General features: G+C 49.5%; 8 protein-coding genes across 8 annotated transcripts; 4 read left to right on the forward strand and 4 right to left on the reverse strand.

The window, feature by feature from the left end:
• Positions 1–246: 246 nt before the first annotated feature.
• Positions 247–674, forward strand: F9C07_8060 (uncharacterized protein; the record flags this gene model as incomplete). The annotated part of the gene is made up of 2 exons (XM_071511719.1): positions 247–341; positions 620–674. 2 exons carry the CDS (start codon positions 247–249, stop codon positions 672–674), a joined length of 150 nt encoding a protein of 49 aa, XP_071367660.1.
• Positions 675–1,078: 404 nt separating this feature from the next.
• Positions 1,079–1,670, reverse strand: F9C07_8061 (uncharacterized protein; the record flags this gene model as incomplete). The annotated part of the gene is made up of 3 exons (XM_071511720.1): positions 1,079–1,172; positions 1,236–1,292; positions 1,372–1,670. 3 exons carry the CDS (start codon positions 1,668–1,670, stop codon positions 1,079–1,081), a joined length of 450 nt encoding a protein of 149 aa, XP_071367661.1.
• A 267-nt stretch (positions 1,671–1,937) lies between these two features.
• On the forward strand, positions 1,938–3,286 carry F9C07_1732850 (uncharacterized protein). Its single transcript, XM_071508351.1, has one exon. The coding sequence runs from the start codon at positions 2,206–2,208 to the stop codon at positions 3,037–3,039; it is 834 nt and encodes a 277-aa protein (XP_071367662.1). The 5' UTR covers positions 1,938–2,205; the 3' UTR covers positions 3,040–3,286.
• Positions 3,287–3,891: 605 nt separating this feature from the next.
• F9C07_8062 (putative nf kappa B inhibitor I-kappa-B) lies at positions 3,892–4,729 on the reverse strand (the record flags this gene model as incomplete). The annotated part of the gene is made up of 2 exons (XM_071511721.1): positions 3,892–4,589; positions 4,660–4,729. The coding sequence occupies 2 exons, from the start codon at positions 4,727–4,729 to the stop codon at positions 3,892–3,894; spliced, it is 768 nt and encodes a 255-aa protein (XP_071367663.1).
• A 768-nt stretch (positions 4,730–5,497) lies between these two features.
• Positions 5,498–7,097, reverse strand: F9C07_8063 (histidine-specific methyltransferase; the record flags this gene model as incomplete). The annotated part of the gene is made up of 4 exons (XM_071511722.1): positions 5,498–5,704; positions 5,802–6,317; positions 6,688–6,735; positions 6,789–7,097. The coding sequence occupies 4 exons, from the start codon at positions 7,095–7,097 to the stop codon at positions 5,498–5,500; spliced, it is 1,080 nt and encodes a 359-aa protein (XP_071367664.1).
• Positions 7,098–7,179: 82 nt separating this feature from the next.
• Positions 7,180–9,031, forward strand: F9C07_2285831 (putative sarcosine oxidase). Its single transcript, XM_041286982.2, has one exon. The coding sequence runs from the start codon at positions 7,615–7,617 to the stop codon at positions 8,998–9,000; it is 1,386 nt and encodes a 461-aa protein (XP_041149587.1). The 5' UTR covers positions 7,180–7,614; the 3' UTR covers positions 9,001–9,031.
• A 94-nt stretch (positions 9,032–9,125) lies between these two features.
• F9C07_8065 (ATP-grasp superfamily protein) lies at positions 9,126–11,213 on the reverse strand (the record flags this gene model as incomplete). The annotated part of the gene is made up of 1 exon (XM_041286978.1): positions 9,126–11,213. The coding sequence occupies one exon, from the start codon at positions 11,211–11,213 to the stop codon at positions 9,126–9,128; it is 2,088 nt and encodes a 695-aa protein (XP_041149586.1).
• A 653-nt stretch (positions 11,214–11,866) lies between these two features.
• Positions 11,867–14,135, forward strand: F9C07_2285833 (putative MSF oligopeptide transporter). Its single transcript, XM_041294275.2, has 5 exons — positions 11,867–12,603; positions 12,674–12,934; positions 13,009–13,148; positions 13,204–13,390; positions 13,440–14,135. The coding sequence occupies exons 1-5, from the start codon at positions 12,182–12,184 to the stop codon at positions 14,080–14,082; spliced, it is 1,653 nt and encodes a 550-aa protein (XP_041149585.1). The 5' UTR covers positions 11,867–12,181; the 3' UTR covers positions 14,083–14,135.
• Positions 14,136–14,201: the final 66 nt, after the last annotated feature.

Raw genomic sequence — 14,201 nt, forward strand, 5'->3', positions numbered from 1 at the left:
TTTTCTGGAAGTATGTCAATCAGGTATACGACCTTGGTTCCGAGCGACTCACATTTTTCGCGATCGTACCTGAGACACTGACATTCCACGCACGAGGTCATAGCTATCGTAAAATAAGCGAGATTCAATGCCTCTTATGGAGCATTTCTTGTTAGAACATCCTCTAGTTGCAGTTCGGTGCTCAAGTAGGGATTGTTAAGACAAAGACTTCTTATTTCTTGAGTAGCCGTGAATAAGAATGATAAGATGCGTGGCCCTCTAACAGTTCAAGGTCTGACACGGTCCAAAAACCCGGCACCGGGTCAAGAGAACGTCAAGAAATACCTTTCTGCATTAATAAAGTAAGTTCTTTCTCACTGTCCGATACCTACTGGCCTCTCAAACTGTCATGCAACTAAGGTACCGTGAGCGGATGAAAATAATTCTTCATCCGCATGGCTGACAAGCATATATTCAATTGGACTCTCGAGCCGATCATCCACCAGAGTCCGCCAAGGACAGACCACTTGACCCGATCGTCGAAGGACTCGGATGAATCGATGATCACGCATTCGTGTCGCGAAATTGAAGCGCAGGCACAGAGATCTGAAGGAACGACAGAAGATACTTGTACATATAGTACCTCAAATGACGAGTCGAACAAGACCGATGAACAAAAGTGGGGCTCAAAATGATGGCGTGAAAAGTTTCAGATTCATGGGTCAAGATGCTTTTAGGAAGTCTACACGCCCAACTATTATATTAGGAGAGAAGTAGTGTCTTTGTTCTTTTCTACATTCACGCTTTCACTTCTAATCGGGTCTTGGCGGATGATGAATCCTAATCATGCGTACTCTACATCAATAAGCTGATACAACAATGGTTAACTAAGCGTCATCGTTGCCATTATGGCCCACAAACCATTCGAACGTTAAATCTCTACGAATCGCATAGTACTGGATAGCTGTCTAAGGACTAGATGCATTGTTCGTACGATATGATCCTCTAAATATTCATAGTATCGATGAAGCAAAGATAAACATAGGAGATTCCCGGTCCTGGTCAAGCTCTTAAGGGCCTGCCAGATTCTGCTCCGGCGTCAGTCCCATTGCAGGAGATAGTTACTGTAGAGCCTATCTTCCCAGGTATCCTCTGCGGTAGTCTCGAGCGAATCTTCCCAGTCGATAATATAGCTAATGGATGGACACTGTAAGTAAGCTGCATGAATTACCTAATGGGAAACGCTATATACTTACCATTTCCCGGCTTTATCGTCCCAAATGAGGTTTCGGGTCCCTTCGTCGAGATGTACTCTGCCACATGCCATACACTCGCTGCAAAAAGATGTATTGAATACCACTCCACAAGTAAGTAGGGCCATTAGAAACTCACAGATATGCCTCCTTAAATGCTTTTAGAAGCCGATCCCTCTCCTCCTGAGCCATGGGTTGCCAATAAGGTGGCGGTCTGACCCCTGGCATTCGCTCCATTAGGATATATTCTATATACCCCCCAGGGACCCAGTCGGTGTTGCTTTGTGTTTCACGCTTCCAACCTAGCAAAGCTGGGCTTGATGAACAGCCTGCTTGCGTTAAACATCGTAGAGCGTCAATTTCAAACCGAGTGTTTTCGCCCATATCGTGTATGGCTTGTTCGGCTCTCTCTTCAGAGGAGGAAAAATATGTCCCCATATATGGGATCCTATGTCAAGTATTAGGAGCGGTTGGCCAGAGGAAACACACAAGCTCATGCGTATAGATATACGAGAAGAACCTACTGCAGCCGAACTTTGACTACGGCCTTTTTGCCATGAGTATTGGAGCAAAGGAAAACACCACGTCCTTCAGCCCTCCAGTCCCTCTTTTTCACCTCCCATTCAAGGTGCAAAATCTCGCGTTCATGGATTTTTCGAACAATCCTCCATCTTGACGGGATAGTTTCATCAAACGTTATCTCGCGTCTTATCCACTTGTCATCATCGAGCCACTTAATTCCTGAACTAGGCGGTCCACCCATAACTGCTGGATAGACATGAAAAAAAAAAGTAAGGATCAATGAAAGTAAATACTGCCCTACGCAGGCAGCTAAAGGACAATGAACTTTGCCGCTCATTGTACTAAGAGAGATGCGGAGCTTGGATCCACTGTTTGATATAGCCAGCCAGCTGCCTGCCAGGCCCCTACGTGTGCTAATTCTGCATGACATCAAGGCCAAATCTCCGGTTACATGTACAGCACGAATTTGAAGTACGGTTTTCTCACAACGTACGATCAAACAATTTTTTTCAAGCAGGAGCCCCATCGAAAAAAGATTGGAAAGTGGGTGCTTTGGCATTCACCTGTGATCAGGCATACAGCGCACTCCCAGGAAATTTCAGGCAATGAGAAAGATTTTTATAATCCTGCTCTCTATCGAGGAAAGGTGTCCTTAAGAGAATGCTTTCTCTACCTTGTGCAACAAGCTTACCACAATGAGTTTGCTGAGAACACAATGCAGTTTGGAAACTGGGTTGGTAAATCCCGTTCTGTCCCTAAAGATGACCATATCTCCGAGGCATCTTCCAGCGAGTCGGGAGATGACAAGCATGGGTCAAACCCTAGAGTGAGTAAACAACAAGCTCCTGCCACGGGTCATGAACCTCGCCGAAAGGCCGGAGAACAATCAATGGCAGACATCACAGCTCGCACTGCCCAATTGACTATTGATAATCAATCTCGTACTCAGAGCCCCCTGGCTCAAGATCCTCGACATCAAAATATTCAAGCTCAGAACCCTCGTCTCTACAGCCAGCCACAAACCCCTCGATTTCCAGGCGTTCAGCCTCGAGAAAACCGCTCTCAAGACCCACACCCCGGTGTTCCGTGGTATACAAGTTCGAGGGGTCCGGTGACTCCGATCACGGTCTATCCCGGCCGAGGGCGGCATTGGTATTATGAAACCAATAGTGGCCCACAATATGTAGATGTGTTTGAATATCATACTTCAGGAAGTACAAGGTCGTACTTTATTCAGAAAGGGTATCGCTACGAAGTCAGATATGGATCAGAGAGACGAAGATGACAGTGCTGGAAGAAACAGCGAGAAGCACAGCCGCCCAGGTACCATGCCCTGAAGGCTGAACGGAGTGTTTCCGGCTCAACAAGGAATAATTTGCAAAATATACCATCAAGCCAGGTGGGAGATCGGCAGGGCGAGGAGGCACTTGCTCGGGAAAACCGAGTGACAAGGGATCAATTTGTCAAACGATCTAGTATATCTTCTCCAGTGGATACTATTGTGTGTGTATTTAATGTTAAATGTGGAAGTAATATCCGGACTAGCCCCAGTGTGTCTCTTTGTTTCTTCCCTTCCTTGCCCCCACCTGTCTCTTGCCGGCCCGTCTTTTCATTCCTGCCTCCTATTCCAGGCCAATCCACTGCCCCGTCTTTCCAACCAGGGAGTGCCGTTCATTCTGGCCCCTGCGTGAGATGGGGTTGTGCGCGTAAAATGTCCACGGTTCGGGACGCTATGAGTGCTAAGAATGCGCTCCTCATTGGTCAAAATGAAATGAACCAATGTCTTTCCCGTTGCCGCATATACATTTTCCTAACCCGTACTTGTATCCACAATACGTGACTTCTTCTGTTCCTCGGACTGATTTTCTTTCGTTTATCGTCAGTCCGGTGTCCGATATCACTTTCTCAATGTCACGAAGCTCCTCACAAGCACGCTTGTCTCAACATGTTGTTTCTTTTTGTTTTTATTTTTGTTGGATCATGGTGGCGAGCGTTGGTGCTTATTGGAGATTATCTCCATGAGAGCAAGGAATGGGTAGCGCTGAAAGTATGCGTTTCGGACATAAGATTTCGTGGTGAGATAATTTCGAGACCCTCTCACCAGATCGGTATTCGATTCCATTGTCGATTCAACAGTTCATGTCCCTAGAGGAATGTGAACGGATTGCTTTTCCGACACGATGCTATCATTTACATCCACTCCAATCCGAATCAAGGCCTCCAGCACCCGATCATTCCCTCTCTCGGCAGCAATATGCAACGGCCCCATGCCAGTGTGATCCTTCAGTGTCGGGCTTGCCCCATTTTCAATCAGCATTTGAGCCACGGAAACATGATCGGCCGTATTACCTGCCGCTGCACATGCATGGAGAGGCGTTCTGCCCAACGCATCGGTGGCGTTCATATCAGCATTGTGGGTCAGTAGTGCCCGGACGAATTCTATGTTCCCGGACGCTGCAGCCAGATGCAGAGCGGATCGACCGGAGGACTCTGATCGAGCATGGGGTGGATTTAGTGATGTCGACTTTGCTCGATGACGCCGCGACGTTTCCTCCACGGAGGATGCTGTTGTACCACTATAATCACCGCTGGCGTTGGGTGGAAGAGATTCGCCAAGGGAGTACCATTGGTGTGGATCCAAGACCGAATTCTCCTCGTTTGTCGGAAGAGCAAAGTCGAAATCCTGGAAGTCTAGACTGGCTGGTGGTGATTCGGAGGGGGTTTCGTTTAAACCCCAGGCCGCTTGGTAGGGACTCGAAGGCAAGAATGGATTTTTCGAATCTACCTGTGGCCGGGGACGCTCCAGCTCTGCGAGTTTTGCTTTCGTAGCCTCTCCTGGGAATTTTGATCAGCTTTCCCCTGACGTATTTTGAGTGGAGGGGTCTGTTGGGAAGGAATAAAGTACGGTGACGGCGTTGTGCTTCTCGGTTTTTAGCCCGACGGCGTGCAATCTTGGCTTCCTGATTGCCAGTCATGAAGGGCTTGGCCTGCCTTATATCCAAGGCCGGGGTGCTTACGATTGACTTGTAGCAGATTAGAGCCTCAGAACGTCAGAACCATAGAACTATAACGAACCAAACTGACGCAGGAAGAATGCGAATTGATCGATAATCAGCAAAATTAGGGCCCTGGGACTCTTTATTGAACCCAAGACCTGCCATGAAGATTACGAGACAGTAATACTGTACAGTACACGGTGGGTTATTTTCCATGGGAGATCTGCCCACGGGGCAAGACCCGATTGGACCTCGAAACAAGCAATATAAGGAGGGTCTTGGCTCGGCTAATTCCGCCAGCCATCGATCTGACACAAGGCTTGGTCTAACCCAATGTCATAAAACTCCGAATCCTTCTGGGCCCCAAGTACAGGATCTTCAGGGTTGGTTGCCTAACTGACGAAAACAATCTCTTGCATGGTGCAGTCAGTCTAGTTGAAATCACTAAATATGTCCCTGTAAATAGGTCGCCAGGCTCAAAACCCATCCCAAATATGATAAATTGATAACTTTCATATGGACCAACCACACCTTGTTTCGCATGAACTAATTGATTTCCAAATTTGCTTTGATGTATTGATAGAAAGCGAAACTTAGGCTACCAAAGGGCATGTATGTGAGCTTTTTAATACTGGCTTAATGGTTAAGGCGTTGAATGAAGCTTTAGCGGGGTAGACAGGAAGGTGGGTTTTTTGGGCCACTCGGTTGCAAAGATTTCCAGAAACGTCACGGACTTCCCGTGTTTTCTCATCGTCCCGTCTTCTCCAGCAAAAACAACGAGCAGTCGTCGGGTTGATTGACCCACTCGTATCGGACGGTGAGCCCGGACAGATCGAACACGGCGAGGGCATCCTGCCGCGTGTATTTGTATGATTGGGCCAAAAGCACGTGTTCGCCGGCAGAGATCTCGATGTCTGGCAGAACAGTCCGATGTCGGTCACTGCGAACAAATCTCTGTGATAGACAGACATTAGCGTCGGAAATGCAATATGGTGATCAACCACTGCAGGAAGGGGCAAAGCTTAAAGAGGAAAAGGGGAAGTCGACGGACCAAATGGCGGCCTTCTTCGGCATCCCATCGTGCAACATATGTCCAGTCCTCCGCAAGCGATGCGTCGCCCACCGTGTGTGCGGCAGTGTATAGTCCGTTTTGGATATATTGCTGCCACCGCTCGGACGTGTCGCTATATGCCGCCGTCACTTTTTCCACCTCCCTGCAGCGGTCAATCCCGATCAGCATGAAATCTCCCGTCTGCAGCACGCCTTCCTGAGTGAACTGCCGAAGGAATTTGGCTGCCTGGACAGGCTTCAGATTCGTGAAGGAAGAACCGAGCCACATCAGACACTTCCGAAACTGCGTATTGTGTAGATATATCGGGGTGCCCGATGAATTGTCAACCAACCCCCCGTCACGGAGGAATCGGATCGTATCGTAGTATGATCCGCACACCCCCCGCACAGACACGCCGCTATGAGGCTGGCCTTCCAGCCGACTGTTAACTAGATCGGGCTTTTCCCGGAGTAACTGCTCGATTCGTGATTGAAGCTGCTCGTATTGAAGATCAACCTACCGGAGAATCTCTGTATCAGTATGGCTGCTGTATCAGTAGTCTTTTGTCTATACGTACTGCGCAATAGGTTGTAGAAATCGCTCGTGACCCCTTCATGAGTGTTTGATCAAGTTCAATCTGCCTGCAGATCCCATTGAGCAAGCACGATGATTTATCAAGACGTCTGGCATCAGTGTGGCGTTAGATTCGTAATGAGAAGAATGAGAAGACTACCGGCGAAACCTTACCCAGCACCTATGAGGTTGAACTTGTCAGTTTCGAAAAACAAACAGAAAATGCCCTAATCATTGAAAGACCGGCAAATATATTCTTACCAAGGTCAACGAGACTGAGATGAATGTTCTTTGCATGTCTGGAACTACTAACCCTCTTTGTTCCCTTCCTAGTAGCAGCTGTCCCTAATAACAGCATCGCCTGAATGGTGCATCAGCATATCAACTTTCCGTCATTCAAGGATGAAACCGTACAATTTCGTGGGAATACTCTTGGAATATGGAGAGCTCGTCACGATAAAGGTAGTATGAAGGATCTCGCGTAATGTTTTCATAGAGATCAATTCCACATCCTTCGTATAGGATTCCTGTGGGTATAGAACGGCTCCACTCAATGAGGCCACCTGATTCTTCAACTACGCAATGTTTATCCCCACCCCCTCGGATCGAGTCAAGGATCTCTTCCTTCATAGACTTTCCAGTGGCAGTACCACAGGAAGATCGTATGTCAATGACATCGACACCATGGTGGGGGAGTTCGTGAGGGTGATTGTGGCAGTCCATGTGATGTTGTGATGATACAACGAAGTGTTTACAGCAAGTCAGGCTACGGGGGAGGATCTTTTCAATTTAATCAATGTACAGCATCTGATCGACAGTCACAGCGTAAGATGAAGACAGTCATACAGTCATCGTTGCTGTCACGCGCTACGAGATTTTGGTTTGCGTAAGCTTCAACGTCCCAGGCAGAAGGTCACAGCCCAGCTCTACTTGGACTTGTGGACATCAAACAGGCAAAGACTGAAAACAGAGATCTCTCTCTGGTAAGCAGGTCATTACTCAAATTTAAAGTCATAAAGTGTACAGTCATGCTTCGGACCCGGATAGGGAGATTTGACTGAGCATATCACCCAGGGGAGGCACGAAGATGACTGTAGGTCCCTGTCATCAGGCTAGACCAGTTATGGCCCATTCGTGCTGACAGAAACGAATTATAGTCTCGATTTATAAGCTCATAAGAAATCAGTGACACGGTCATCTGGTAACATTCCAGAGGTGTACACATTCCCATTAGCCCAAAATGTCAAACCAGCTTAACCATTCCACCCCAATCATCATCGTGGGTGCCGGGGTCTTTGGTCTCTCTTCGGCATGGTGGCTCGCCCGTGCCGGCTATCATAACATCAAGGTCCTAGACCGGTGGCCTGTTCCGTCTCCATCCTCGGCTGGCTACGATCGGAACAAGATCATCCGCACCGAATACCCGGACGATATATACTCTATTCTCTCCCAGGAAGCGATCCAGCTTTGGCGCGATCCTCTCTGGAAAGATGTCTTCCACCCAACCGGCTGGATCTACGGCACAGACGGCTCACAGGATCAGGACCGCGAAAAGACCTTTTTGACTGCGGTCTCGAACACACACGCGCTCGGGGACCCGTCCAAGATCGTCGAGCTCCCAAACTGGGATGCGGCCTTTCGTCTCTACCCCGGTCTAGCCTTCGCACACGACCGTCGGCAGGCTCAGGTAGGCATCTACACCGACGGCCTATCCACCCCGAAGGGCAAAAAGCCCACCTTCCGCGGGATCTACAACGGCAACGCCGGCTGGGTCGAGTCCACGAACGCGATGTTGATCTTGAAGCGCGAGTGCGAGCGCTTGGGGGTGGAGTTTGTGGCCGGCGAGTCCGGCGCCGTCGTCGAGTTCGTGCGTGATCCGGCCAACCCGGCCCAGGTGGTGGGTGTGCGCACCGCCAACGGGACCATCTGGCGCGCTGAAAAGGTGATCGTCGCCGTGGGCGCTTATTCCGAGACGCTACTTGGTTTCCAGGGCCAGCTGCACGCCTCAGGCTACTGCGTCTCGCATATCCGGATGACGGAGGAGCAATACCAGCGGTACAAGGATCTGCCGGTGCTGAATATCGCCCGTCGCGGGTACTGCTTCCCGCCGAACGAGGACCGGATCTTCAAGATCTGCAATCTGGACATTACCGTCGTGAACCGGGAGCGCTGGCCGGAGCCTAGCTGTGACTGGGGTGTGCGCAGTCTGCCGCGCGACCAGACGTATCATCCGACCGATTCGCAGCCGCGGGTTGGTCGCGAGAAGACCTTGGAATTTGCAAGGTATATCTTGCCGGAATTTGGGGATGCGGAGATTGAAAGTAGCAAGGTTTGTTGGGATGTAGAGACGCATGATGACAATTGGATTGTTGGGTATCATGATAGTGCGCCGGATTCGTTATTCATCGCTACCGGGGGCAGTGGGTATACCTTCAAGAATCTCACGAACATCGGAAAATATGTCGTGCAGGCACTTGAGGGGCAACTGGATCCGGAGTGGAAGGATCTCTGGCGTTGGCGACCAGATCGTGTGGGGGTATTTCCGGACAGAGAAGCGAGGAATGCGAGGTTCAAATTTGATTTGAGGGATTGTGATGGCTGGAAACATATTGCACCTCGGCTGTGATTATCTAGTCGATGACATATACTTAGATAGCTTCGATTACAAATGACATTGTTCTTGGATCTATTCTTGGTATGGAATGGTTAAAAGACCAAGAAAAAGCGAAATAACACCCATTCAAAGGATCATTATTCTATCTCCACACGAAACTCTTTGCGGACCCGATTTCCCAGATGAAGTACTTCCTCACGCCCAAAATCCTCCCCCATTGCAAAAACAAGATACGTTGCCAACCAACCCAAACTTGGATCCTGCGGCCCAGATACTTTTTCTCCACGCCGATACCAGCACTGAGAACGTAATACGTGTTTCATTAGATCCGGTGCTTGTGCTCGCGTATCTTCGCAGGGCGAATTGGCCAAGATCCCCGAGCGTTCGGGACTGAGGTAGACCAACATGCAGTGGAATTGCGGTTCTGGGCAAGCAGTTGCCGCGCCCTGTTGCTGAAACGGGGTAGCCAGCGCCTTGAAACGTTCTTGGTCGCCAACGGCGGCTAGAATAGCTTGCGCATGGTAGCATACGCCATGTATGTAGGCCGTGGCCCAGTCCGAGAATCCTCCCGGGGGCCGAGAGTTGATTTCAATCAGCCAGCAGCTGGGCTGCTCAGCTTGGAGGTCCGACTTATCTGAACCAACGCGGAGATCAAACAGCCCCGATTCATCGGTGGTATAACTAGCCACGGAATTCCGAACCCTGGCCTCGACGTGGAAAACACCTGTCTTGAGTCCTAGCCGAATCAGACTGTTCTGGATGCTATCTCGTAAGGTCCATTGTTCAGCTTCCGGGAGGGCAGTGGGATACATGATCTGAGTCTCTTGAAAGTTGCTCGTCTGGGCGTTTGCGTCGGGTGCGTCTCCAGTGCAAGGGAAATCATCGGAGATTTCGAAAAACAGACACTCTCCGTCGAGCAGGATTATATTGGTATCTACTTCAGGTCCATCGATATAGGGCTCGATAACCACGCCGGTACTGGTGAACATTGAACCTAAGTGACGGGTAGAGGCGCGGTGTACAGCGTCACGGAGTTCAGCGATGGTCGTTACCCGTGTGACGCAGTCGCTCGACCAGCCCAGACAAGGCTTCACAATCAGCGGGAATGTGAGTGCTGGTGCATTGGGTCGTATGAACAGACCGTCGAGCTCTTCTAGACTCTGAACCTGGAAACTTGCTGGGACCAGGGCGTCAGCCTCCTCGGCGGCTCTGGTTGCGTACTTGTCTGTTGCGACTTTCAGGCCCTTGGAAGGCATGGTGGGCAATCCAAGCATTTCCGCTGCTTCAGCTACTCCGACTAGATGTCGGTCGTTGGAGGTGATGATTCCGTCTAGGTTGTGATCTTTGAGTGCATGGTACAGTCGAATAGAGAAGGTCTCATCAACGGTCATGTCGAAGGGAATGAACTCCTCTCGTAATGAGGCACTCGGTCCATCATCGGCCTCTAACCAGTGGCCAGGCGAGTCGACGGCGATTAGGCTAATGTTTAACGACCTTGCAGCCATGTAGAAACGTTCTATCGTGTGGTGCTCCTTCCGGGCCTGGACGACGGCGAGCCGCTTGGGCCGAATGGGCTCGGACGATAGCCATTGGAATGATAGACGCCGTCGGATCTCGCTTTCTACTTGGCTGAGAACAGAGTCGATCGTGGTTCCGGTCTGTGGCTCTCTGACAATGATGCCTCCGCACGCGGACGATAAGATATCCGATAGCCGGCCAACTTCGTTGCAAGCATTCAGGCGCTGCTCGGTGGACACTGCAAAGCCATTGACACATTCCACTTGATCGCAGCCCCGGAAGCGTTCTTCGAGAATATCCGCCCGGCGTAGATATCCTGAGTTCAAAGGCAGGATGAACTTGAGACCCGACTGGGTGTTGGATCTCGAGGCAGCTAGCCGAACCAATGCAATGGCTGGATTGGCTGCACTGATTTGATCATACTGCGTAACCTTCCCATCTGGACCCTTCTCACCCACAAATGCCTTTTTTTCCTCTGTGGATGCGAGGCACAACCCCGGGTAAAAGGTATGCGGGTTACCCTCCAAGATAATATCGATCGTTCGATACCAGTGACATGTCACAGAGGCACGATACTGTACTGCCAGACGAACTTGAGAATATCCTGCGTTGAGTATAATCTCCGCGTGTCGGTAGTCTTGGGGATCGGAGTCGATAATCGAGTCAGGACCCAATTGGGGTTCACATTGTTCTGTCCATGGAGCCATCGCGGTAGACTTCATTGCAACAACACAAAGAATTGGCTCGGAGGCAAAACGACCTTAGCTTGGGTGCCTCGTAGGGTCTCGGCGGGGGCTTAGCCTATCACTATTAGGCATGACTATTGAGGTCACAAACCAATGATCCGTCACCCATTTAAGGATGGGCAGTAACCCAAGCACAGTCATCACTCCCAAGATACCTAACTTATTCAGTAAGCAAGCTGTGCAGCCCCAAGCCCCATATTATATCTAATCAACCACGAGTTTTATTTTATTTCACTGCTGTAGGCAGCTCGACTTCTCAGCACTAGATACTTATTTCAAGGAAACCCTGAAGCTGCATTAATATTATTATGGTATCAAAAATTACGTTGTTTTGAGCTAGAAATATAATTCCCCTAACGTGGCTAGACTAGATATCACGTGGAAAGAAAGCCCTGAGCTATAAGGAAATATTCTTTATAGAGGTATCTACGTTGTTGAGAGATCGAGTTGTAATTTATTACATTCCCATGGCATAATATTGGACCCTGTCCTAGCTCGTCTGCCAATTACGTTAAATCCACAATGATAGGCTCTGAGTCATCCAAACAACAGGGGGTCTAGGGTACAAATAGTCATATGGATGAAACATGACTGTACCTACCGAAGTATGGACCGATTGAAATAAAATACAGGTTATAGCACGCCTTTGCCCACCCCACTAAAACCCGCTTAAGGAACGCTAGTATGCCGTCCTTTGTGGACAATTTTCTGAGAACACTGCTGACCAATGTCCTAAGCCAATGCATGCTCGTTACCGAACGGGTAAAGTGTGTAAATATCATTAATTTTGTTTCTTTTTGGGAGGGCAGGAGGGTGATCGATCTTAAAATTTACCTATTATGCTTAGTATGGGATTTTAGGCCCTGTTGGACTGAAAGATTTCCTTCTTCCCTTCAGTGTCCCACATTTCTGACACATGAGAGCTCAACATGGCTTCCCAGGCCAAAGAGAGCCAAGTGGAAAGCTCCTCGCCTTCGTTGACGGTGACAGAAAAGCAGACAGGAGATATTGTTCCTATAAATCACACAGGCGATGAAACATCATGTCGGCCCACGAACCAAGAATTGAAAGAGCTTGTTCATGTCGCCGACAACGTTCCCTACCCAGTTTGGCTGGTCATTCTAGTCGGATCAGCCGAGAGATTTGTCTTCTATGGCGCCTCGACCTGCCTGCAAAACTACTTGCAGAACAGCCCAAATGATCTCGTTCCTGGAGCACTCGGTATGGGGCAGTCGAACGCCACGGCTGTGAACTATGCGTTCATGGTGTTGGTTAACTTTGCACCGGTGCCGCTGGCGGTGGTGGCCGACGGTTGGCTGGGGCGATATAAGCTGATTTTGCTAAGTACAGTGTAGGTGAAAATGATCTCGCTCATGTAAAAGCTAATAGGAAGATATCTGCTGACATCCCTTCTTCCGCAGCATCTACCTCGTGGGGTCTCTCATTCTTTTTACGACAGCTCTGCCTTCGGCTCTACACCAAGCAGGCGCGTCTGCCGCAGGGCTGGGTGTGTCCCTTGTCTTGATCGCGCTGGGCATAGGCGGCGTGAAGGCCTCGATCTATCCCTTTATCGCAGATCAATACCCCCATCATGAGCCATTCATTCGCGAGCTCCCATCCGGAGAACGGGTGGTTGTGGACCGATCTCTCACGATACAATACATGTACAATTGGTACTTCTGGTGCGTTCGAAAAAACCATATCTCCATCATTCCAGGTATACAAGCAGGAAGGCTAAGAATGGATATGCATTCAGGTTCATTAATGTCGCCTCTCTGTCCGGGATAGCCACCACCTTTATGGAAAAATATTCGAGCTTTTGGTCTGCCTTTTTACTCTGCTTCTGCTTTCTATGGGTAGGACTGGTCCTTATGTCGGTCTTCAAAAATAAATACCGTACGCGAAAGCATCACTTTCTCCCAGAACATGATATACTCATGGATCCTCACAGACAAAGCACCTCCCGCAGGCTCAGTGGTTCCGAAAGTGTTGCGAGTCATTTGGCTCGGGATTCGAGGTGGGATGTCGCTCAGCGCCGCCCAGCCAGCGGTGCAACAGGAGAAGTACGGTCGCCAGGTTCCGTGGGATGATGAATTCCTACAGGGAGTCCGCAATGCCCTCATAGCGTGTCAAATCTGGTAGGTTCCTCATTTGCAGTGCATTCTCCACAGACTAACGTTTCCCCAGTCTCGCATTCCCAGTTGTCTGGCTCTGCTGGGGACAAACATACAATAACTTGATCTCACAAGCCGGTCAAATGGAAACTTACGGGATCCCCAACGACGTGATGCCTAATTTTAACCCGATTATCTGCATCATCGCAGGACCGCTGATCCAACAATGTCTGTTTCCCTTTCTCAACCGCCGCAAAATTCCGTTTCGCCCCATTGCTCGTATTTCCGTCGGTTTCTTCCTCATGGGTGCCTCGTTGGCCTGGGCGACGGGTCTCCAGGCCTTTATCTACCGCGCTGGGCCGTGTCCTGACCATCCCCTGGCCTGTCCGGATTCGAAGAACGGCACCATCCCGCAGCATATCAATGTGTTTCTGCAGGTGCCGTGTTACGTGCTTATGGCGATTGGGGAGATCTTCTGCGTGACGACTGGGTCAGAGTTCTGCTATTCGAAAGCCCCACGGAGCATGAAGTCTATCGTGCAGGCGTTATTTGTGGGAACGGCCTCGATCAGCTATGCATTGGGCATTGCGATCTCGCCGGCTGCAAAAGATCCTTATATGACTATTTTCTACGGGTGTTTGACCGGCGTCCAACTCGCTATTACGGCTGGGTTTTGGTTGATGTTTCGGAAGTTGGACAAGGATATTATTGTTTGATGCTTCTGAAGGTCTATATACAGATAGTAAATCCATCAGTTTTGATCAAGTACGTCGGGAAGTAGCCGTGACTTCATAGAATCCCCTTCAAATATCTCAAAAGCAACATAATCCCATCA

Source organism: Aspergillus flavus, chromosome 6 (assembly GCF_009017415.1).
Source record: "Aspergillus flavus chromosome 6, complete sequence".
Taxonomy (NCBI): Eukaryota; Fungi; Ascomycota; class Eurotiomycetes; order Eurotiales; family Aspergillaceae; genus Aspergillus; species Aspergillus flavus.

Bases quoted from the DNA above. Each gene is read 5' to 3' on its own strand.
- F9C07_1732850 (XM_071508351.1), top strand. From the start codon at position 2,206: ATGTACAGCACGAATTTGAAGTACGGTTTTCTCACAACGTACGATCAA.
- F9C07_2285831 (XM_041286982.2), top strand. From the start codon at position 7,615: ATGTCAAACCAGCTTAACCATTCCACCCCAATCATCATCGTGGGTGCC.
- F9C07_2285833 (XM_041294275.2), top strand. From the start codon at position 12,182: ATGGCTTCCCAGGCCAAAGAGAGCCAAGTGGAAAGCTCCTCGCCTTCG. The intron at 13,149-13,203 runs GTACGCGAAAGC...GGATCCTCACAG, and splicing joins GGTCTTCAAAAATAAATACC to ACAAAGCACCTCCCGCAGGC. The intron at 13,391-13,439 runs GTAGGTTCCTCA...ACGTTTCCCCAG, and splicing joins CTCATAGCGTGTCAAATCTG to TCTCGCATTCCCAGTTGTCT.